Source organism: Zootermopsis nevadensis, unplaced genomic scaffold, assembly GCF_977971745.1.
Source record: "Zootermopsis nevadensis isolate Lab colony 2312 unplaced genomic scaffold, Znev_1.0 Znev_ptg000061l, whole genome shotgun sequence".
Classification (NCBI taxonomy): domain Eukaryota; kingdom Metazoa; phylum Arthropoda; class Insecta; order Blattodea; family Termopsidae; genus Zootermopsis; species Zootermopsis nevadensis.
This window is the reverse complement of record NW_028259192.1, coordinates 16,811,830-16,836,983: the sequence shown is the minus strand read 5'-3', so window position 1 is coordinate 16,836,983 and position 25,154 is coordinate 16,811,830. Positions and strand designations below refer to the sequence as shown.

Below are 25,154 nucleotides of genomic sequence, written 5' to 3'. Positions count from 1 at the left end.
TATGATTTTTCGTATAGAAAGAATTCGAGCTCATCTGAGTAGGCCTTTCTTTCGGTATACTCGATCGCACTGATCGCACTCGATGAACGCGCTATCTGTAGCTCATGTATTGAGAAAACAGACAATGGCGACATGAATGTAGCGTGTGTTTGGAAACGAAAGTGGATAAATAAGTGTTGGTATTTGTTGCAGTTTCTAAAACAACTGGATTAGGCGTGACTTCTTAATAAATATATTGCAATGTACTTGATTCTTTATAAGTGTTAACATTGCCGAGTTATAGTTATTATTTACACTACATAAATCTCAGTACTTCAGTGGTCCAGAACCGAAAAAGTTGACAAATGAAACCGACTCGATCAAAGTATTGGGATTAAAATGCTGAAGTAAGTTCAGAGGGAGTACGGAATAAGTGTTACGTTAATCTGTAACCGTACTGTGGAGCCGTTAAAGTTTGATTATGTGTCTCCAAGGGTGTAATAAATTGTAAGGTTAGGTCAAAGTTTGCGATAGGTAAATGGTATATTCACTGAGCAATCTTAAGATTAGAGCAGCTTTAATGTTATGAAGTTTATATTTTAGTTATCATTGCCTTGGAACCTTTATTTCAGAAGAATTCCAGAGACTTTTGACTTGAGGATAAACAGAGGAGGTTAATGAATAACGAAGGGATGGTAAAGTGAAAGGACATGAGCCATAACATTGGAGGGATGGCGCCCTTTGTCAGGTATGAATAGGTGTGAAGATGAAGTAATTTATGATTGGTTTGATAGCTGCCTTTCTGTTCAGTGTGAGATTAAAGCATGTCACAACTATTGATGAATATGTTGTTTCTCATTACGTGTTATGCCGCAGGCGTGAAATGTAAACAAGAAACTCTCATGCCATCCTACTGTATTCATTATTATTCCTTTCCTTTTTTTATTTTGAGCATTGGTTAATTACTTTCCATGCAGCATGCCAAGGGGGAGGAACCACATGTACTTCCAAAGTCCTGGAGGGGATACACAACATATGCAGCGAGGCCCTTGTTTTCATGATGAGCGGAATGAAAAACATCTGGGAAACTCATGCGGGTAATCATACAATACTTGGTGTTAGACTTTAACCAATATCAGCAACTGAAGAAGAAATGAGCTTCTTATTTTAAATTATGTTAATTGTTTTAACAGAATGCCACTGGCAGGCCTGGGGGAATTCAAACCTCCTGCAGGTGCAGTCCCTGATCCACCCCCTGCGAAGAAGAAGCGGCGGACCTCCAATGCAGCTACAGTACCCGCTCAGCCAACATCAGCATTGCAGGACCTTCTTCCACCACCACCACTTACAGGTAATCTTTCATTTTAACATGTGTATGAATTTACAGTTGATTTAATTTATAAATGTAAGGCAAGAATAAGAGGAATCTTTGTTACGTATATTTTGAATCCGTACCAGGACTAATAATTTATTGTGAATTATGAGTTTTATATAGATATATATTATTATTGCAGGTATGGATGAGTTAGTCTCTTGTCACCATGGCACAGTACCTTCTCACTTTTCAGATGGATTTTCTTTTTGTTATTTAATATCTGCTGCTGAGGTTATAATTGATAAATAGTGGAATGATAATGAATAGCAGTGATGTACCAGTAACTTGGATTTTACAATGTGATTCAGATGCAGACCAACATCAGAGTTGTGAATGGAAGTCAATGTTCACTCAGACTCATAAAGATGTGCATGTTAAACTCAAAAGTGAAGATAAATTCTTCAATAAATTGTTTATTTGCAATTTGTTCCTGAAGGCCACATTGTTAACCAGATGATGTGTCTGTTAAAAACAGTTCACAAGAAACAGTAAAAACACTGGACTTTTTCACAGATAATGCTGTGGCACACACAAGTGCATAAGGGAATTTTAACCGAGCTTCACAGGACTTGATTATATTGTCCTGACTTTACTCCTGACGATTTCTTTCTGTTTCCTAAACCCGAGAACTGGTTCATAGGGTGTATATTGCATGTTTAATTCACCACAGCTGTAGGATATGTTATCATGATTTTCTCTATCTGCTGTAAAAACACTTTCATCAGTTTTGTTGATGTAAAAGGTTATCAAGATACTGTGTATCCGGTATTCCCTTAATGTATATTCTTTAGTCAATTCAATACACTTGCTTCCTCAGCAATAGATCTGTCCTTGTCTTGTATTATATTACTGTGTTCATCATCATTTGTATGTACTGTCCACTCTTGTGCTCTTTTCAGTCTCATGGCTGGTCTAATGATGGGGCATACATAAATGTCCCCATAAAGGTAATACACTACTTCTGTTAGGTTGGCGCATATAAATGTGTTGTTCCATTTCCTAGCACTGGCGTCTTCTCAGTTTGAATCAGATGTGCCACTTTTTTGTTTCCCATTTTTTTTACTGTATGATGATGTCACAGAATTATCTTCAAAGTCTTGGATATTGATTGCACTGTGATGCTGCTTGTGTGGACAGAAGCCATGACCACATAAAAGAACAAAGATGCTTAGAGCCCATTACGATGTTATATGTAACTAGTAACTTTATAAATCAAGTGTAACTTCAAACTGAAATACTTTGTTAGTATACAGTATTAAGACGCTCATTAAGATTTGTTTCCGATATTGAGCCCAGCACAGCAATATATATGCCTTCACTTCCTGGATTGTTAAGATTGACAGAGGATTAAATATATCAATAAAAATGCATGTGCAAAAAGTTATTCTATCCATAAAAGTTAACCCTTATCTGCAGATGGGTAGTCAACTACAGTACTACATATTATATTCCTAATTATGCATACTCATAATATTTTATATAAATACAAGGCTTATGGATGACTTGTCAGTGTATTCCAGCTTCACAGTTGTTACATGAATGCTCATCATTCTTCTGATACATATTGAAACCTGGTAGAAACTTAAAATGTTGAGTGTTATTTTAGTAATATAATGACGCTAAAATGTTATTTTGATTCATTTCAAACAGGATATGGAGATACAATCGTTGCATCAAACCCTTTTGATGATACACCTCCTCAGCTTCCCCCCTCAATGGGCATGGGTCATGGGCATCATGTCCACATGAATCATCACCACCATCACCATCACCACCATATGGGTGGCCCTCCTATGGGTGGTATGAGCCCTCTGAACAACATGGGTGGTCCTCCTATGTCAAGCATGGGTGGACCTCCAATGAGTAGTATGGGAAATCATCCCATGGGTGGCCCGTCTATGAACAGTGGTCCAATGGGCGGTCCGCCAATGAACAGTGGTCCTCCTATGGGCAGCCCTATGAACAGTTGCCCACCAATGGGGAGTCCAATGAACAGTGGACCTATGAGTGGCCCTATGAATTCAGGTGGTCCTATGGGCAGCCCTATGAATAGTATGGGAGGCCCTATGATGAACAGTGGCCCTATGGGCAGTCCAATGGGCCCCTTGGGGAGCCCAATGAACAATATGGGTGGTGGTCCTATGAACAGTGGTCATATAAATAATGGGCCAATGGGTGGCCCCATGAACAGTGGACACATGAGTGGTCCTATGGGTGGGCCACCAATGAACAGTATGGGAGGCCCCATAAGTGGTCCACCCATGAACAGCAGTCCCATGGGTGGTCCACCTCTAAATAATGGTCCTATGGGTGGCCCATCAATGAATAATGGTCCTATGGGAGGCCCTGCAATGAACAGTATGTGTGGGCCCTCAATGGGGGGTCCACCAATGAACAGTGGTCACATGGGAGGGGGAATGAATATGGGACAGATGAATAATATGGGCACCATGAGTCCAATGAATCACCATCACCATTCACCTCACCAGCATCCAATGGGCAATATGGGCCCAGTGGGTGGTATGGGAGGCAACATGGCACCAGGAATGCATCACATGGGCATGCATGGCCCTCCACATGGTCCTCCTCATGGCTTCCCTGGTCCAGGAATAGGACCCAAACCCATGCCAGTTTCTGCAGGCAAGGTAAAAAAAGACATGTGTTTAATCACAATGAAAATGAAGAGATATTTCACATATAGAAACTGATGATTAAAATTTTCAATTTCAGGTGTATCCACCGGATCAGCCAATGGTATTCAACCCGCAAAATCCCAATGCACCTCCCATCTACCCTTGTGGTACCTGCCATAAGGAAGTTCATGACAATGACCAGGCCATTCTCTGCGAGTCAGGCTGTAATTTCTGGTTCCATCGGTAAGATCAGTGAACTCTATTAGCGTTACAAAAAATGTGATAATTCTATTCATCAGCACTCATGGTTATAAATTAGTAACTTTTTGAGTAAGAACCAAGGTGTACCAGCTTTGAATAATCTGAAATGCTGCTGTTTTATACATGAGTGTGTAACAATCATCTTTCAATTAGTTAATTCATATTAGAACAAAACATCTTTGCACTATATTTTAACATTCTGTAACTGTTAATGTATTGAACAGAGCTGTGAATACATGATAGCTGGTGGTCCTGAGAGGATGTAACTCGAAAAGTTACATGTTTTCTTTTTCATTATTTCAAGTCCCTCTCACAATCTGCCAAAGTACTTGATATTATACAACTAAAAGACTTGTTTATTTCAGAGTATGCACTGGTTTGACAGAAGCAGCTTATCAATTGCTCACAGCGGAAGTGTACGCGGAGTGGGTGTGTGACAAGTGTTTATCTTCCAAAAACATACCATTAGTGAAATTCAAGCCATAATAAACATTTGCTCCTTATCATCCCGCTCCCCACCTTCCCCCGTTCCATTCATGGACAAAATACGTACCGATCTATTGTCAAGTCAATCTCCTGCCTGCTGCGTTGCCGAAAGAGTGAGAGAGATTCGGCACTGAAGAATGTGTGTGAGCGTTTGTGTGTGCGTGTGTTTTTGCTGCTTGCATGAGAGAATGGGTGGTTCAAATAATTTACAGTGTGTGAAAAATGTTTGTAATCTATGCATACTTCCTTCTTGGAAATCTTACTTTATGAATTATATTTTTTATCTTCTGTTCTTAATACTTAACCTACTGTACTTTTGATGAGTGTTGATTTTATTTTTAGGTATTAGGCAGCTAACCTTGTTTAATAAGTGACAACACAATCAATTTGGTGACTACATACTATATAATAATTGTGTTCATATTACTTATTAATTTACAAAATTAAGACAGTTTTTGTGACTTGTCTTTTTGAGATATTATATCGTATTTTGAGATAATTTTTGTACATACGATAAAACTATTGTGTGGTCGGGTTTTTGTCATGTAAGTTTTTTTTTTCCCCTGTAAAATAATCTTGTATGAAAGTACCTACATTGCATGATCACATGGTCACAGAGGAGCTTTTTTTAAAGTAACTTCCTTTTTTAAGTTCTTAATCTTCATCATAATTAAAATAAATTTCAATTTAAAGAGGTCTTGTAAAAATCTTCACAAATCAACTTTTACTGAGTATGCTAACTACTAAAGGAAAAATGTGCATAGTTTATTTTTTATCATGTGAATAAATATATTAGCAATAAAATTTGTTATACATTATAATATTTGTTGATTTCATTTTGTTACTGAAATTTGTTTTTCAGCTCGAAGTTCTATTGGAGTCATTAAATAATAATGATGATTTCTTAAAATTATGTACACAATAAAAATGCCTAAATTCAACATTTATATCAATACTCTTGTTGCTGGGGTTGTAGTTATGTAATCGTACACACAAAGTGAAACCTTGTTAGTATATTCTACAGTGCATTGCTATGAACATGTGACAATGAAATATTATAATTTTTGTTGGCTGTTTTTCGCAAGTGAAGCTAAACTATTCACAATTTCTTTTCAGTAGTATCTTTATAAGTGCAAATTTTTTTTACCATGATTATAATTCTAAAACAATTCTATAGTTGAAATTACAACTTCTTGCTGAAAGACATTTTATATAATTTATGTAACACTATGTTGAACACAAATCCAAGACAGACCACACTGATAATTATCAACAATCCAATTAAAATTTTGATTCAGCTTGGACTCTCTTCTTCAGCCATCTAAATAAAATGTACACGGCCAGTCTGGGCTGCTAAACAATATTCAGAATGATTAAGAGAATAACTGTAAAAGATGGTGGAAAGAGGTATAAATTTTGAACATTCCAAATGAAGGTATTCACATATTAATGAATGAGACATATCCTATTACAATGCACTGAGAATAATACTAAAGAAGTTTCTCTATTCTTAAATTTACTAGTACTTATTTTAAGAATCAACCCACTATATTATTTTATCCATTTCTATTATAAATACAATGTGTAAGTATTCAACATCCACTAACAATGATTCCTGGGATAAGAGCAATATAATTTATTAAATAGGTCACACAACCAATGTTATGACTCCATCCAGTAAAGACTTACAAAATTAAAAATTTTAAATTGCACTGCACAGAATATTGCACTGAACTGCAACAGAAGCAGCACTACATTAATTGAATGATATAGCAAAAATAACAGCCATGGTATTTCATTATCTGCCTAACTATAAATATAGAATACTGATATAAATATAGCTTGGAGATTATCCAGTCTCTTTTCCCTGTTTTAATTTTTATTACTTATACATTTCATTGAAGGTTTATAAAACAATATTATTCCTCCCTCCTACCCTTCTAATTATGTGAGACTTAACTGATCAGTTTTATTTCATCCTTCATATTTTATGATATGGATACTTGACAACCCGTTCTTCAAGTGCCTGAGCACTGCGGGTCCCAACTTTTCGTTGGCTTTATCTATAGACAATCGGTAGGACTCCTTGGACGAGGGATCGGCCCGTCGCAAGGTCTCTACCTGTACACAGGACAGCACAACACAGAAAAAAGCGGACAGACATCCATGGCTTGAGTGGGATTTGAACCCACGGTCCCAGCGACCAAGCGGCAGAAGGCCCATGCCTCAGACCGCGTGGCCACTGCGGACCCCTAAGAAAATTACCACAGAGATACTTATGTTTTTTTCAGAAATTCTTTTTTTTTTGAACAGCGATATGGTAGAACTTAACTTTGTTCTGTGTTCATGAAGCAATGTCTTTCTTTGGAATTGGGTGTGGTATGGAATACAAGGTAAAAAAGAATAACTTGTAAGTCATAACTTTGATAACTTCCTGTACCTTTCATCCTCGATAACTTTTGATTAAAACAAATTCTATTTTGTGACAACCTGTCCTATAGCACTGCAAGCTGCCTTCACAAACATATTTTTTAATCATATACTGCAGTCCAGCCCTCTGGTTTTATACACTATAAATGAAAAGACTGAAAATATAAGTTATGTTACAATCCCACAATAATTCCACATTTTCCAAGGTGAAATATTCAATTTATACCCTACAGGATAAGGCAGTTAAACAGTGACTGAGGATTCTAATTATATTCTAAATAGAAATGGAAAAATATTTATTTTGAGATGACAGCAGAATGTTCATAATTTCCAAAATGTCTGTGAAAACAGTATCATGGCAACAATTACGGGAAGGAGACTGGGAAAGTCAGGCTATTTTAATTATCTGTTACCAGTCTTGTCTTCTCCTAATTCCAATTTAGATATAACTTTCAGGTACTAAATAAATTACTAGAATAGCTGTTGGTGCATAACTGTATTATGGAAAGGCACAGTACAAGTACATAGCTATCTCGAATCAAACCACTGCTATTGCAAGAAATGGTTCAAACCACAATTCAGCTCCAACTCTCATTCTCAACATGGCACTGTTGTTCCCTCTTCTCCAGTTCTTTGAGTTTGTATGTGTTCGTAATAGAACGTGCCACATGAGTTTTGGTAAATCGAATATCTTTCTCTAGCCACGTGTCACGAATGTGTGGGCGCATAAATATTGGAGCATTGCTGCATGTAATGCTCAGACCTGTTGAAAATATATCTGGTTATGAGGTGTTTTTCACCTTCTGGAGTACAGAACACTTTTAAGGGTCCATCCATGTCTGTCACATTTTTCTAAAGAGGCAGGCAAAAGGCATGACTGGGCATCATTGTTACACCACAACGGCTTACGTGTGGTGTGAAGAACACCTTGGAATGCTGTGTACTCCAAAGAGTATCCTCTTTGTTATAGAACTTGTAGTATTTAAAAATGCTACAAGTTCTAATACTGTGTTAAGGTAAGTTGGTCAATTTGTCTTTATGCTAAAGCACTTTGCCATGAAGGAATTCAGTCACTGAGCACATAGACAGTCACACTATTGACCGATATCCCAGCTAAAGCTTGATAGTATATGCCAGGGATAAAGTACTTCTGAAATTGGGACTTGTATACCGACTATAATCCCTGAGCACTGCTTTCCAAATGTGAGGCTTCAAATTGAAGGGGGGGAAAGGAATTTTAATTTGTTCAGTATTTACACTGCCAAGAGAATTAAATCTTGTAAAAACATCAAGGGTGGCTATCAAGATAAAGCAATTTCATATGTAATGTCCAAATACATAAATATACCAATCAGGCTGAAAGAACAATATTAACATATTTCATGGAGTAACATTCTTTGCAGTCTGGCACTTTGCCCTGAAGATACAGATTGAAATGTCCTGCAACAACATGGAGCCATCACCCTCAAGACTGTACAAACTACTTTAAAGCCATCAATACTAAGAATGTTCATACAGCCGAAGCGCTGGCACAGTTTTGACTACTGAAGGAACCAAACAGAACTTTGATAAGCGTGTGGTTGGTGTCCTACCTATGCAGCACCCAGAAGACTAAGTATGCAACCATGGTTAGAGAAAAACTAAACTACAAACATCTCTGATACTTACCTCCTAACGGTTGAAGTTGGCTGGAAGAATTTATGTGCTGCATTCTGTCTGTGGAAGTTGGTGCAACAGCTCCTTCATTATTAACAGGTCCTGAAATAATAATTAATGGACAGAACTTCAGTATCCGCATGCTGAAATGTTTCTATGAATCTAATTTTCCATTCACAGTGTACATACAAAAAATATCTCACATGTTACTGTACAAAATTTATACCATATTGTTGTTCTTTTGGGTTGTAACCAAGTAGATACCACCATTTCAGAAAAATAACCGTCTCCATTTTCAGGGCTGAAAGGAGGATGTTGGGAAGCGTCAGAAGGGTTCGGCAAGGAGAAATTGGTCAAACAGGGTTGAGGAATGAGGAGATGGCCTGGGACAATATAAAGTCTTCATGCAGGGAAAGAGAGGAGGGCTGGCCCTTTTTGGGGCTACCTGAGGGTAGATTCAAGGTGAAATTCAGAGCCAGGACAAGGTACATTGTTTAGTAGAGGAATTCAAGAACCTAAGCCAGGTGAGGCTGGACTATGAATGACAGAGAAGGGTAGTCAAGGGAACGAAGGATGGTATAGTGGGTGCAGTAGTTTTTAGCGAGTGGAGAAGCTGGCAGATGGACCTACTCTGTGTACTTAAGGTGTAAAGGTCAGTGTATTTGTTTTGTTTGGGCATTCAGTCTGATAAGCTGCTCGTCCTTCCTGGAGCCAGACTAAACATACTATCGTACAAGTGACTCACTCCCAGCCTTCCCCTTGAATATTCCACTAGCCAAAAATTACTGCGACCACTATACGTGGACAGTGAATGGGACGACCAGGGGCACAGATGAATGGGTGGGCACTAAAAGGAAGAATAGTAAGAGGAGGGTAATGAATGCTAAGAATGGAGCCAACCTCCTCTTACACACCATCTAATGCATCAAGCTTTACCTCAATTTCCAAAACAATCCTTCATGGAAAGATACTGATGTAGAAGAGCAATTTTGCAGTTTACTGCTCCTAACCAACCAACACTACTAACATCAAAGCCCTCCCTTGAAACTTATCATGAGCCACTTCCATCCAATATTTCTGAGGTAAATTAATTGTTTACTTGTCTTCATAAAATAAAAAAGTAAGCTCATAATTATAGAAACAATGAAGCAATTACAACAACACAGATCACATTTGATTTTTCAAAACATTTCATCAAACTTTCATGTAGGTAAAGATCCAAAACGGAATACATGCTATGTTCTTTACCAAAATTCATGCATATCTCAGGTTCTAACAAAGTGTAAATTCTGAAATCTTACTTACGAGGAATTGAATTAATGTAGAAACTGTTCCCACTGAGCCAAGGTGGAAAATGAGGCTGAAACATAAACAATGCATCTGTTATGTTTTTATCATATTTACATTAGACGAGCAGCATTAAAGAAGTGTCAAAATTTCACCAACTTTGCAAGTACCACTCAAGTACTAAGTTTTATGAAAATCAGCCAGTTGGAGGGGAGACAACACTTGATCCTGTAAACCATCCTTGAAAAATAAGCGAACAATGTGGACCAATTAAAATCTAACTACTTTTCACTGCCAAACAAAACATACGTCATCCACAAGCAAGAAGCTACAAGTCATATAAGAAAATTTACACATTACAAAAATAATTAATTTGCTTAAATATCATAAACATTTATTGCTGACCTTGCTTGCAACAAAACCCTTTTATTACAGAAGTAAAATTTCTGGTCTGTTGAAATTTCACTCTATATCATGCTTAAAATTTATGGCAGTCAGAAATGTTAAACACATCAGAAAGGTTTATGCTATGTGTTACTGAATGTTGTCATTTTAATTTTATGAGCTGCATACCTTGCCAAATTTAGGAAACATGGATGGAAGTTTATTACTGTCTTTATCTTCAGATTTTAAAATCTTGGGCAACTTTCCACAAATATTAAACTTCTCATCAAACAATCTTAGATTGCCATTCCTCTTCATTGCACGGATAATCTGCACACACACACATACAATTTACATTAAGTCTGCATATGTACTGTATATGGATTAATTTTATCAGTTCAAATTAATGTATCAAGTCTATCAACAACTATCCGAGATTTAAGAATCTCGTAGCAGTGAACATGTCGATCATAGCCTTCTGGGTTGTGATGTCATGTAGTCTTGTAAGTGGTTACCACCATTACGGAGCAATGTACTGCCTGCATCCTTATCTACAAGACCACACAGTATCTCAAGTGAGAAGACCACATTCAAATGTCAACAACTACTTTATAAGGCAACACGAAAATTTCGTAAAATATTACAATGCTTTAAGAGCACCTTAAAAAAGACAGCTGTTTTCTACTCAGACCAAAAATAAAACTGGTAGAGAGAAATAGAGTTAATTCTAGCAACCTGCATATGACGCCAATTTTAAATTCCAGCTCATCAAGTATGTGTAAGATACCAACTACTGATTGTCATTCCACAATATACAACATTCCTAAGCCCAATATCCAGCGATGACAAAGATCAAAGTATAACTATGTGCCAGTTTTAGTAAATAAGTATTCTGAACACCTAAATGGGCCATTTAAAATAAATGATAGAAAGGTAATGTTTATGCCAGGCTAATAATAACTGCACCTACGCCATTTATCTGTAACAGTAATTCACCTATTTTCCTTAACACTTTCCACTGTTTGGTAGGATCACTCCTGGTATATAGTTCTATAAATAGTGTACTTGGATGAAGAAGAAATTGCAGCACTGTCATATTAAAATGGAGTATCTAAATATCTGCATACCAAATACAAAATTTAAGCCTGTATGTTTTTGCTCTTAATTACAGAACTAACCACATATACATATAACAATGCATGTTTAATTTAAGTTAAAAGAACATAGGATGCTGTTTCAAGCTTCTTCCTACAGCATAAATCTGACCACTAACATGCATACAGTGCTGAGGTTAAGAATGCTTGGAGCTTTATCTTCAATACCACCACAAGCCTTCAAACCATGGTGCTAAGTAGCAGGAACAACTTTATTTATACCTTTGCCTTAGAAAACTCACTTCAGTATGTGAAGCTCATTACAAACTTCCTTCTACTGACATTCACTTCCACACCCCCCGCTTTAATGCTTAGGTTGTCGCAAATTTCATCTTTAAGTCTTACTACTTGTCTGACACAAAAATATTTTGATCATGTTGGACTTTGTCTAAATGCATATGCTAAGGAAAAAGATTGTATTGTGGGTAATTCCAAGAAGGTGGGTGTATTATTTGTATGACTAACATGCTGTAAGACTGTTCTGTTCTCATACAGATTAAGTTATTAAACAATATTTTGCTCCTCAATGGTTACTGTTCCTGTTAACGCACTTATACAATCTTGCAGTGTAACAAGGTATACTGCATTACATCCTTCCTAGTTACCTGTTCTGTGATCTTAAAGCTTTTCATTAGGAAGTCTCTCTGTGCCATTGCTATTCTTCTTGACATTTCTTCAGACTCTATAATTGGAGATGGTTCAAATGAATTAAGAAAAGACTGCTTCTTTTCTGCAACATGTTTATTTTTCTGGAAAAAAAATGGACTCACAATTACTACTTAATTAAGACTGAAATTATGAAATTGAGAGCAGAATAAACTGCATGCTGCTACTAAATTCAATTCTTTATCTCCGTAGAATCTGACGTTTTCATGGCCATGAATAAGAAGATGGATGAAGATTTCTGTCTTCTGGGTTCTTGCGCTGTGTAGTCTGGTCGATGTTAACCAATGCTTCAGAGGTCATACTCCCTCCGGCATCAGGGCGATGAGTATGAAGATTTCTGTCTTCTGGGTTGTTGCGCCATGTAGTCTGGTTGTTGCATCGACCAGAAGACAGAAATCTTCATACTCACCGCTGTGAAAACCTCAAATATTACAAGAAGATGGCTGTCTTGGTTGTAGCACCATGTAGTTTGGTACAAGTTTCACTCATGATGATGGAGGATGTAAGGACCTCTAAAACAATGGTCAACTTCTACCAGACTACACGACACTACAACCCAGAAGACAGCCATCTTAATTCTTTATTTTCTGTTTTTCTTCTATAGCCTACATTCTACATTGCATGACTCAAAAATTAAATTTTATACAAAGGTAATCAAAGTACTGAAAATTGAGCAGTTTGTTACAATAGATTATCTTTGTATAAGAAAGGATCTTGCAGTTTAAATGGCAATAATCCCAAAAAATAACAGAAGTTTGTATGAAGCAGAATTTTATAAATGCAGAAAATATGAGTACCATAAAAATTTGATGCATGTCATAGCCACTTAAAGGTACCAATTAGCCAAACTGAGGCTGCAGCAATGATGTGACAAATATCCTACCACAAGTGTTAAAACTGCTGGAACCTCACTAACACTCTGGAAATGATGTGGTCCTTATTAAAATTTACTCCTATAACTGACATCAAAATTTTCTCATATCCTCTAAAAAACAATAGAACTTACCAGTAGCATGTGCCTTTTCTGCAATGCTGTAACAGGCTTCTTTTCTCTCTTTAATGGAGATTCAGGTTGCAACTTTCCAAAATCTTTGTTTTTCCATGCAGTTTTACATGAGGCCGCATTTGCTTTTGCCTACAATGACAATCATGTTATCATACAACATTAATGAACCACCAGCCGTTCCTCCTTGAATTGCTCAATAACATACGTATGACGTAGGTTCTACAGAGATCCTACATTGGTCATGTATGAGTCTGATAGAGTAAAACCTTGTTAATTCAGTGTCAAATAATTAACAATTTTGATATTATGGTCAATGAGGGGTAAGGGTTAATAACTATATAGAAACAAATTAAAAACATGATAAAGAAAATATTGAAGAACTGTGGATGAGCATAAAATTCTCATTAAAAACACTCCATCTTCCATTTATTTAAAAAAATACAAATTGGAATCTTTTGCATAACAATTTTTCACTCTAACATACACAAGACTACTAAATTTACAGGCTTTATCACATTCAATATAGAATGTGAAGATATATATATATATATATATACACACACACTGTTCCAGTGTGGTGTCAGTTCTATAGAAGGAAATACAAAATACAGAATAAATACCTCCAATTCCTCTCTCTGTATACGGGCACACTCTTCTCTTGCTCTGGACGCAGCTGTGTCCTGAAATAATGAACTCTGGTTCTGGTGAAAGTAGCACTCATATCTTTCAAAGCCAAGGTAGGGATAGATACAGCGGAAGTTCCCCAAGTGAGACTCCTCCCATGCAACTTGAATCTTCCAATGATCTTGAGGACTTGATCCAGAGTTCACATTATTTCCATGCTCACTAAGGACATAGAATAATCAATACCTTATTCAACAATGCTATTGAGTGGATGAAATTTTGAAGACGATGTGCCTCTGGGGACTCCCTTAAAACTTGTCCTTCACAATTTCCTACAATCAGTAATACCAACATGGTGGACGAACAAACTTGTGAGGTGGAAGTGACACTAGCACCATTTGTATTAGGGCCATCCAATGATGTATGGTTATAGATTTCTAATAACTTTTATATATTAATTCTATGTATGATATAAAATAACAGCATGGCAGCTACACGAAAAAAAATTATATTGACCAGGATCCAATCACATGATCCCATCCCTGTGAGACCAGTACGCAGCCACAGAGCTAATGCAACTTGTGCTATATCAGTATTGATTTATAGTACTTAAGAAACAAACACCACTAATTTGTACAGTTGGAAACTGGAGTTGTGTAAGTAACATAACTGACGATCTTTTATTAGTAATTTGGGATTTAAAAAAAATACATGTGTATTCCAGTATGTATTACACATTTCCAGTCTTGTTCCAAGTATGCTATATATGTAAAACGTGATTAAGGAAAATATTTTTGTTACAATCATATTTTTACTACTCAGGCACTGTTTTGGGTTTAGGTACTTAAGAAAATTATTATCATTACTACTACTTTTATTTGGAGTTTACACAGTTGTAGCTACAGCGGGGTCCGCAGTGGCCGCGCGGTCTGAGGCGTGGGCCTTGTGTCGCTTGGTCGCTGGGACCGTGGGTTCGAATCCCACTCAAGCCATGGATGTTTGTCCGCGTTCTGTGTTGTGTACAGGTAGGGGCCTTGCGACGGACCAATTGCTTGTCCGAGGAGTCCTACCGAATGTCTATAGATCGAGCCAATGAAAAGTTGGGACCCACAGTGCTCAGACACTTGAAGAACAGGTCGTTCCCAGTATCCAGTAACTACAGCACTCAACTATGGTACATTTAAACAAGTGAGTTTTGATGTCAATTAAGTAATCACAAAGGTAAACTGTGAAAGGAGATATGATAAAATCTTATATAATTTTTTTTAAAATAATGTAACCTCAAAGTGAAAAACCAACACAATAAACAGACACTTAATTGGCAAACTATATGTGAACATGTTTTCCAAGACAAACTATACTATTTACGAAGATTTCTGTCTTCTGGGTTGTTGCACTTCATACTCACCGCTGTGAAAACCTCAAATCAATTTACATTCTCTGACACAGAAATATGTCTATTAGTACAAAACATAATTTACATGTTATACCCACATTATCAGAATCACTTAACTTTTTGTTAAGTGGGTGTCTGCACTTTTGGAAACCTGTAAATGCAATGATAACATTCCTTCACCTTTCCTTGTGATTAATGCCATGTAGCAGTCTCTCATGCACTCTTTTACGGTCCTCTTCTATCACTTTCTTCTTGTCAGCTTGTGCAAGGTTCAGGATAATAAACGTATCTTGAAGAAGACTCTCTTTTATATCATGATCAATTTGAGCATCTGTATGGAAGCTTGGAGAATGATTCACCTGGAACGATTTACCTGATGCTGAAAAAGTGTCTGAATATGGGTCTTGTGAAAGGTCACAGTCAGACTCATTGATTTATTTTCAGGCAGTACCAGATTTTTGGTTATTTAAATAACGTTTTTCAGCTTGCAGCCCCTTTTTAAAAAAGTACATACAAAGTTAACAAGCTTTGCTATATCTAAAATTAATTAAATTAAGGAGTGTCTCACTATTTAATATACATCATCTTGAGACAATAATGTAACGTATTCCAAAACCTACTTCCATCTAATTCTGAGTACTTTACTTACAGTAGGGTATGTCAGTTTTACAATATTCCAATAAGAACTTACATACATTTCAGTTTTTGAAAGATGGTTACTCTCCCAGATTTATTATATTGGTACAAATAAGTTCAACATCTGAACCTCATCTCAGGTGAAAGCATTCATACTTCATAGAACAACAATACAAGCGGCTAACTTACCAATAATTTTATACAACACATATATTTTGTCATAAAATTCCTACAAAGTTTTTTATTTTATTTTATGGTGAAACCCTTGGGTATATGATGATGTTCTGGATTTTGGTGCCTTGCAGACTTGTTGCTAGATGTTAACATTTCACGGAAATCACATTCCATGTTCAGGGGTGATGGAGATTGCGTGTTTTTCGGAAACACCGACATCTACTGACAAGTGTATAATGGCACTAACACCCAGAACATCACCTTCCTCACTGCCATGAAAACCTCATGTGATGGTTTATAAAACTGATGTCATGTCTATTTGGTACTTTGCATAAAGTAAAGTAAAAAACTTGGTCAAGTACTATATGTGTTTAATTGGCAACAGAAATAGCTTATTTTCACATGCAAAAACTAATAGGAATTTGTTCCCAATTTTACACTGAAAGGTGAAGGTCCATAAATTACAAAATGGCATAATTACAAACTCTGATGTACAGTACCTCTAATATATATGGTTTAAGTTTGTAGTCTAGAAGGATGTCAAATCCTAGGAGTTCAAAGCATGCATATGTGAAGTCATGTGCTGGGAAGCATGCATGGTAATTATGTTTCAGCGTGGGATGAGCAGCAATTACAGTCTTCACTATCACATCATCAATATTTGACCACATCTCATGGACATTATAATCCTTCTTCAACAACCAATTATTGAGTGTTGATATTTTCCTAGCACACAGAAATAAAAAAACATATTTAAATTATATCATTCTACAAACTTTAGACAATCATTATTTTCTTTACATAATATACAGCATAACATAATTGATTCAAAGCTTTAGGAGCGAAAATAAAATTAATATACAGTGTGAGGTTTCTTCCCTACATCATCTGAAGTAGAAAAAATGAATTTTGAAATTTCAAATAAAAAATAAAATGTAAGACATAATATTTAGAAAGTTGTGAGATAAATAGTATTATTATATTGTTGCTGCAATCTACTTGGTGTTGCTACCAAATGGCAGACTTTAAACGAGCGCATATCTTATATTTTTGTAATTTATTAAATTTTTTAACACCTCCACTACTTAACTTCCTATGTACTTGAAGCTCTCCTAGTCTTCCTACTGATCATACTATTCTACAAAATTCTTTTTAACAAAAGAAAAAAGGTAACATTGCTTTCTTTTCATGCTCTATGGAAACAAAGGTTTTGGGGTGCATCACAGGTGACAACTGCATGAATAAAACTAAAAATTATAAATCAAAATTTTGGTAACCACTTACAGTTCACAACTCAGATTACCACTGTCAACATTTTTACCTACGTGAGATATTTAAATCTAACTTTAATTCCTCAATTTTAAGACAACTTCTCACTTTAACAAAATATATTTTAATTTTTTACACTGATGCCTTCTTTATAAAGGAATCTATGATACTTTTATAATAGTACCATGAAAGCAATATCAACCATTTTTAGTAAGACATTCCTTGCTACATTAAATTAAAATCACCATACAGAAAATCAATTTATTTGTTCGACGTTTATGAATTTGTATTCCATCCCAAAATATGGCGAAAGTAATTATATACTTTTGTTATTTTGAGTATGAACAGTGTTAAAAACAAACCTCCAACTTTATATGTAAATGCAAAAGCAAATAATTTTCAACAAATTTCTGAAACCTTTGACAAGTGCAACAAAAGCATACCTTTTACTGCCAGCTTTATCATCCACGACGTAAGTGTGGCTGTATTTGTTGACAGCATAATTGGTAAGATGCATGAATACATTGCTAGTGTTGGTATCAGATGGTTCTTGGTATCGGCTCGTGGCAAACCTTGCAGCAAAGACAGAAACCCAACTCACTCAGATACAACCATTCATTAAGAAAGAATAATTACTGTTACAGATTTGATGTCATATTATGCTGGTTTATGGAACTTCCAGGTATTCTGCTACCGGAAAATTTCCCGTGCCAACCATTTTTAGCAGTACGTCACCATTTTGGAGTATTACATGGTACAGAAAATAACACCAAATGATCCCTGCATGTGCAACGATTTGCTAAAGGTAGGTGCATGCACCATCTAACAACAAAGGATAAAACTATGCGCCCTTTACCTCACAAGTCCTTCATTGTAAACATAGATTCTTAAGGGATCACACGACGTTATTAAGACATACAGTCTCAAATCAAACTTGAAACCATCCACAAGAAATGGCTGAAAATAAATAAAACACATTTACAACTGTAAATTTCAAATTTAAATATGTAAATATCTAATACATTTCATGTATGGCAAAAGCTGAACTTACTTTTGAAATATAAACTTGGCAAACTAATTTATCCTGTGGTTTAATTTCTTTTACGTGTTTTGTGACATAAATGCCTCTCCCTTGACTCCCGGTTTCTGGTTTACAGATATATGTTCGGTTTCTTTTACTTTGTGCATGTGCTACCAATTCTCTGTAACTGTAAGGAAGCAAAAATACAACAAATATACCACACTTTCTGGTTAGAAAGATTAGACAAGAAAAACACTTCTAGAACATGTATTACTCCTTAATTGCATGCGAAGTATTCTTTTCATAAATAAACAGATTTTCTTTAGAACATTAATTTAAAATCTTTCTGTGATAGCAACTCACTGACATAGACAAGACTTTTAGTGTACATTCACAGTGTTCACACTAATAAGGGTTACATGTTACAAAAGACAACAGTTGTGTGATCGGTATACTAATAAGCAACACAATGAAATTTGACTTATTTTCAGATGCTGAAAATTATTATTGTTATTATTATTTATACACATAAACAAATTCTATAAAGCCCATATAAATTAGGCCCATACACTGAAGCTTTCTGAAAGAAATGTGCAAAAGCTTACTATCTACACAGGGGAACTTGAAGACAATATACAACTCCAGCCCCTGAAAATGTATGTAACATTATACTGATCAATATAACAAAAAATGTAAACAATCACTATAAACCAGGTTATGGATATCTATATTGTCTGTGTGAAAATGAATTAAATGAAAATAACTTTCAAGATTCATTGTGCTTTTCCATCATTCCACTAGAACAAGTACTCCGAAAAATTGAAAAATTTTGTTGAAACTCATTATGATAGATCTACAGTGAATTCTGTCAAGTCATCATAATTTTGGTTTATTCTGATTGATTTTAAGGGCTTACATGAACCTTTATGTTTTCTATTTGATTTATCTGACAGATTTTGAAGTTAACCTGACATATAACTTTCAATTTAATTAATTTTAGGACCCACAAAGCTTAATGTTTTATTACATGGGATAAGGCAATTCAAACCTCCTGTACAATGGGTTAACAGTTCAGCAGAATGTTTCTGCAATGCATGGCCAACTGGACTGTGCATAAAATGTAATGCAAGGACAAAGGTTAAAGGCCTATACACATTTATACAAGTCTTTGTATAAGATGACTTTTAGAATTTTGGATATTATTGATTTCTGCACTTACAGCAACTTCAGCATGATACTGTTTGTGCAAACGTCTTAAAGAAAGAAAGTGGTCCGAATGCTCACATGCCTTAATCACATCTAACTGCCACCCAATTCTGTGCCAATAAAACTGACGTGCACGACAGAAAATATGTGCACATGCACATTCATATTGGTACATGAAAGTGCCTTCTCCTTACGTGATGTTCACGTACATGCATTTGAGACTTACTCAGCTGGAAGACACCATGTTTTAGGGAAGAAATTATATTCATTTGGGAACATTTTAAGCATGCGGTTAAGATTGCGAGCCAGCAGATCCTTACGACAAATCTCCAACATGCCTGGGAAATGATTAATTTTCTGAAAAATCCAAAAGGTTTGTCAGCCCTCAAATAACATTAATACATCAATATAAAGAGTTTTTAAATGTTAAATCCTATGAGATAATTGTAGAACTATTTATTTCATACCACATTATGTTATAAGAGTTTCTATAAAATACCTGTCTCTACTGTCATCAAAACAAAGAAGAAAATGCATGCGTTTGTGTGTGTGTGTGGCCGCAAAATTCCTATTTGACTCTTGCAACAAGTTATGACAGCATGTTTCAAGCCTAAAGAAAATTATCTGAAGACATATGCAAAACGCCCTGATTACCCAATCAGATATGATGGAACAGATGAGTGTAGCAGATATATCTCAATTGTAATGAGGTTTGTGGCTGCAGTAGAAAAAAAACTACCCTGCTACATGTCATGGAAGAGGAGGTAGAACTCCTACTTATTCTTGACTTAGGCATTAGATGTGGGTGAGTGGTCAGGAACAGGTATCAAACCCCAGTTGTCCAATCCACAATCAAACACTATACTGACTTAGTACCCTAAACTATCCACGGCTGCATTAACAACAGTATACTGACAAGTAAAACACTTCACAGTCTTTACAATTTTGTGGAAATTATGCAACATAAATCATGACACGCAATATGAACTGAAGTCATACGTTAGAATCTTACCACAAGCACATTGTCCAAATTAAATGTATAAAATTCTCTAATATTTAACTGTCTATCAATTTAATTCAACATATTTTACATAGCTTAAATCTCAGATATTTACAGTACTTGCTACTTCCAAATCATTTTTAAAAATTAAAATATCACACTTAGATTAGAAAAACACAAAAATGGCAATGCAAAAATATCAGTTACCTGGAATCGCTTCATTTCTTTGGCTTTTTCAACTGTTACAGATAGATCGGTCCAGTATACATTCCAAGAGTCATCTTCCCCTACATCCCGAATTCCTAGCTTCATAGCTACTTGCCGAACCACCTCGTATTTGCAATTTTCTGTGCAAATTGTAACCCTAAAAAATATATACATACATAAACAAATACATATATAAAGGAAGAATTTACCATTAATATACAATTACATAAATCTCTGGATTCTGAAATGACTGACCGAATACTGCATGTTATTTACTTGGTAGAACCGTATCAATATAAATAACTTAAGCAGTAAAGGATTCGAGGTTTTCACGCCGGTGAGTGAATCAACATGACAGCAATGCAATGTCTAACACAGGTGCATGTTGCTTATATGTTCCTAGGTTAGTAACATTTTATTCTAGTAATGATTTTCTTTTCAATAGATCAAACAGGACCTGATCATGGGTTCTTTAGATCATGGCAAGGAATCTTTGGGCCTGACTGCAATAATGAATATCTTCATCAATGGAATAACTATGTATTACCCCAGGAAGACATTGTACCATGAAATTTCTAGGTTATATTTATACGGATCATGTGCTTATTGTCACATGGATCAATAACATGTTTCTATTAAGTTTCCTAAATTATAACATATAATAAGCACACAGACTAACCATTTAGAAAGCCTATAGTAAGTAAATTAGATACTAAGAGAAAGAAAGATGATTTATTCATAAACAGCTATAAACAGTTCAGCAAATTTAAAACACGTTTTTTGTCAGTTACAAAGAAATCCAAAAAATTAAATTAATTTAATACAAGCTGAATTATAAAAAATTATTAGAGCCATTTCAAATCACATACAGTTCAAGAATTTGTGATCCCTAAGATTTCTTTATATGAAGGTTTCACTATGCATATAAACAAGTAAAATTACAATTAACCAAAATGTACATAACTCCTGTACATTTGGAAATTTTCAATTGATGTCACTGAATAAGTTTTTGTGACTTAACATGTAAAATGTTCTGCTGCCAACCTCAGCAGTTCACAAATTAAACACAGATATGGCTTAAATGCATAAAAACTCATAAGGTGCTTGAAATTACTTTTATAATAGAGATGCCACATTACCTGCATTTTCTCTTCTTCTTCTTCTTCTTCTTCCATCTTCCCTTTCGTCCTCCATTTAGAAAGAACTTTTTATTATTTTTTATAGTTATTTTCTTATGCACTGGTGATTTTTGAGGCATGTGTGAAGGTCCTACAAAAATTCAAAATACTAAGACAGGATTCCTTTTTTTAAAGCACTAATGAAAATTAAAAGAGTGTTCGTCTACACATTCTGTTTGTTCACAAGAGCCTGCCAGTGGTCCCTTTCCTGAGCCAAATGATTGCAGTCCACACAATCCCATCCTATTTATTTAAGCTCCATTTGAATAATATACACCCCTCTACAGCAAAGTCTTCCAAATGGCGTCTTCCCGTCGCAATGTCTGAAAGAAACTGTTACATTTCCCATCTGTCAAAGTATGATACATGCCCTGCAATCTCATCTTACACTTTACAAGAATATTATTTATGGACATAAACAGCCTCATTATTTTCCTGTGTAATCTTGGGCTCTGAATGTATGTTTTGTCCAGAATGGTAAGCCTGAATTATTTACTTGTATGACAACAGAATTTTCTGAATCTGAGTCTGCAATTTCTTCTTACAACTTGGAAATATCATTTTGAGACTCTTTACCAGAAAGTTCTTCCACATAACACTCTTAACCGTCACTATGGCTTTCATGTTTCATAATCACAAAATAATACGCAAGTCACATCTGTGATCATGCTGCTTTAAAAACATAAAAATAAAGCCACAATATTGCATATAGACACTATGACAAATAAAGATGGAGTATAGAAGAAATCTGCCACAGATAATACCAGTCAATGAACTACTGATTAGTAGTTATATTTAATAAGAAACAAAATTATTGCTATAAATTAAAGAAATCAAGACAATTTGTAACCACAAAATTATAACTTAGGGTAAATTTTAAACTTGAATTGATTCAGGATAGCAAGTGGTTAAAATACACATAAATAATACCTTCACACTGTTTAGTAATTTGAGCATTATGTTGATATTCTTTCTCTTCGCCAGAATCCAGAGAAAAATCTTCTAGAACGCAAGATTCCTGGCTTGCTGAAAATTTAGGAATATCATATACATCAACCAATGTGAGTGCTTCATCAACTGTTCTGTCATCTGCAGTTGTAATGTAAGGCACATGATTGTGTTGTTCTTGACTGTCACTCTCATTACTACTGATCTGGCGATTCATCAATTCTATTATCCTGCTCGGTCGCACCGTCCTTCTTCCACCATTCATGACAGCCGATCGTCATGTCCGAAACATCCTAAAATTATAAACAAGTAATCCTACAGTATTCTGTAATCACTTGGGTTGACTTAAAAAGGGTACCTGGCTAAAGACTTAATGACCAAATTTTATTCCTAACAGAGGCATTTGAAAAGTTACTCATGTCCAAAATGTGCACAGTGCTTTGTAAATTGTATTGCTTAAACAATAATGAATTAAAAATTATGTATGTTATGTTATGCTCCTGTCAAACGATCCAAGGGATTAAAGCAAATTTTAATTCAGATGCAAACTGAAAGCTCATAAAAATAAATCCATATTCATTGGATTTACAGCAATGAAAATGTGTATAGCAAGTGACAAACTGGTAATGAAACACACAAGATATTTTAATTTTTGAATGTTGTTTATGCACTCTTTAATGCTAGCTGAAAATTCCTCCCCACATGTATACTGGTGTCCGTGACACATTTAGGCCTCTCCCAATCCATTCTGCGGACTGTCTCATATCTCCACGTTTCAAAACTGACCGAAGTTACGGCCTGCTTTGAAATAAATTCCTCCCCAAACGAATAAAGTCAACTCCGCAATATGACATTACACTACAAAAGTTTTCCAAACGCGTGTGGCATACTAACTGTGCTGTTACACGAAGCTGTAGATACGGTTTATTCAAGCACATAATTATACCACGAAACACCCAGAACTGTCAAGAAAATAGCTGTGAAACAAACATTCACTTCTGAATATACCATCTACTTTAATTTTTAAAGTTCGCGTTACATCTTCTCGGTAAGCATGACTTGATCGTAAACCAACAATTAATAAGTTTTATTGTTAACCACTACGTAGCGCCACAAAACCACACAATATGGTACTCCTACCATCGCAAACTACTACTCCCCGCCTACTCCTGCACTAGGTACGTCGAAGGACCAATAACCAACAGCTATTACGCTTTTCGAGCAGACGAAGACAGGAACACCACACACGAAACGTTAACTATTCCCTAATACGCAAATTAAAATATCCCTATCAGTGTTTGAACGCCTTACAGCCATTTCGGCCGCTTGAGAAACATTTTATTCATGCTAAAGTTCTCCAAATTGTGAATTACGAACCAATATTAATGCTTAAAACACGCAGTGGCGGGAACAATTTTCGAGTGTAATATGGCTTATTGTTAAAGAGGAGGTAGCTTATAAGAGAATAATGAACTGTGCTACTGTCGTAGAATCAAGAAAAATAAGAAGAAAACACTTGCATAAAATTAGTAATATAGAACTGTCAATAGAACATGGGGCAGTACATTTATAGTTATAAGAATAAATATTGTATTATAGCTGTGGTCCGTAAAAACCCGGTGTTAGGCAAACACAATCTCCCGGGTGCAGAACTCAAATTAATAAATCACTGACTAAAAAGTCATTCAATTATAAATTCGGTGTTAAACAGAAGAGTGTTTCTGACTTGGGAGGAGGGGGGGGGGCTGTTCTGAAATCTGTTATGCAGTTCGGAGTGATAGTTACAAAATTTCTACTTCGAATTGGATTTTAAGGCCCATGTGTGGGCTTGTATTTTGTAATGTGTGACTTTTAAATTCCGAGATAGATTCACTGATGACATTTCTGGATTCTTATAAAGATAGGAATAATGAAGAATTTACAGTTACATTATTTGAAGGATATTCGACTGCCATTAGCCTGCTGGAAATCTCGTCTATGTGACGTGTCAAACTCTTTCAATAATCGTATTTTGCTCATCCCTCGTTTAGTTTCACGCAGTATTAAATATGGGAAAATATTAAATATGCTAGAATTTTTGTACGTTGCAAACGTGATCTTCCAAAACTTTGCCACGTGACATTCTATGACGAATGTAATTATGGAGCGCATATACTTATCAACTAGCTAAAATCTGCG

The 25,154-nt window shown here is 35.6% G+C and overlaps 2 protein-coding genes across 5 annotated transcripts; one reads left to right on the top strand and one right to left on the bottom strand.

Annotated features, from left to right (window-relative positions):
• Positions 1–83: 83 nt before the first annotated feature.
• LOC110837121 (pygopus family PHD finger) lies at positions 84–5,555 on the top strand. The gene is made up of 7 exons (XM_022078960.2): positions 84–386; positions 612–727; positions 957–1,076; positions 1,173–1,330; positions 3,005–3,999; positions 4,085–4,230; positions 4,614–5,555. The coding sequence occupies exons 2-7, from the start codon at positions 690–692 to the stop codon at positions 4,732–4,734; spliced, it is 1,578 nt and encodes a 525-aa protein (XP_021934652.1). The 5' UTR covers positions 84–386; positions 612–689; the 3' UTR covers positions 4,735–5,555.
• LOC110837094 (tubulin polyglutamylase TTLL13) lies at positions 1,750–25,008 on the bottom strand. 4 transcript variants are annotated; one of them, XM_087340965.1, is made up of 17 exons: positions 23,871–24,110; positions 22,959–23,269; positions 21,990–22,119; positions 20,851–21,007; positions 19,870–20,000; positions 18,468–18,624; positions 18,273–18,373; positions 17,860–17,988; positions 16,648–16,873; positions 15,518–15,696; positions 13,938–14,163; positions 13,318–13,446; positions 12,251–12,394; positions 10,681–10,821; positions 10,126–10,180; positions 8,833–8,922; positions 1,750–3,988 (listed from the first exon to the last, which is right to left on the bottom strand). In XM_087340965.1, exons 2-17 carry the CDS (start codon positions 23,239–23,241, stop codon positions 3,942–3,944), a joined length of 2,325 nt encoding a protein of 774 aa, XP_087197091.1. In that variant the 5' UTR covers positions 23,242–23,269; positions 23,871–24,110; the 3' UTR covers positions 1,750–3,941. The 4 variants fall into 4 exon arrangements, with proteins under 4 accessions (XP_087197091.1, XP_021934627.2, XP_087197089.1 ...); XM_022078935.2 differs by lacking the exons at positions 1,750–3,988; positions 23,871–24,110 and adding exons at positions 7,646–7,927; positions 24,117–25,008; XM_087340963.1 differs by lacking the exon at positions 1,750–3,988 and adding an exon at positions 7,646–7,927.
• Between the last annotated feature and the right edge of the window lie 146 nt (positions 25,009–25,154).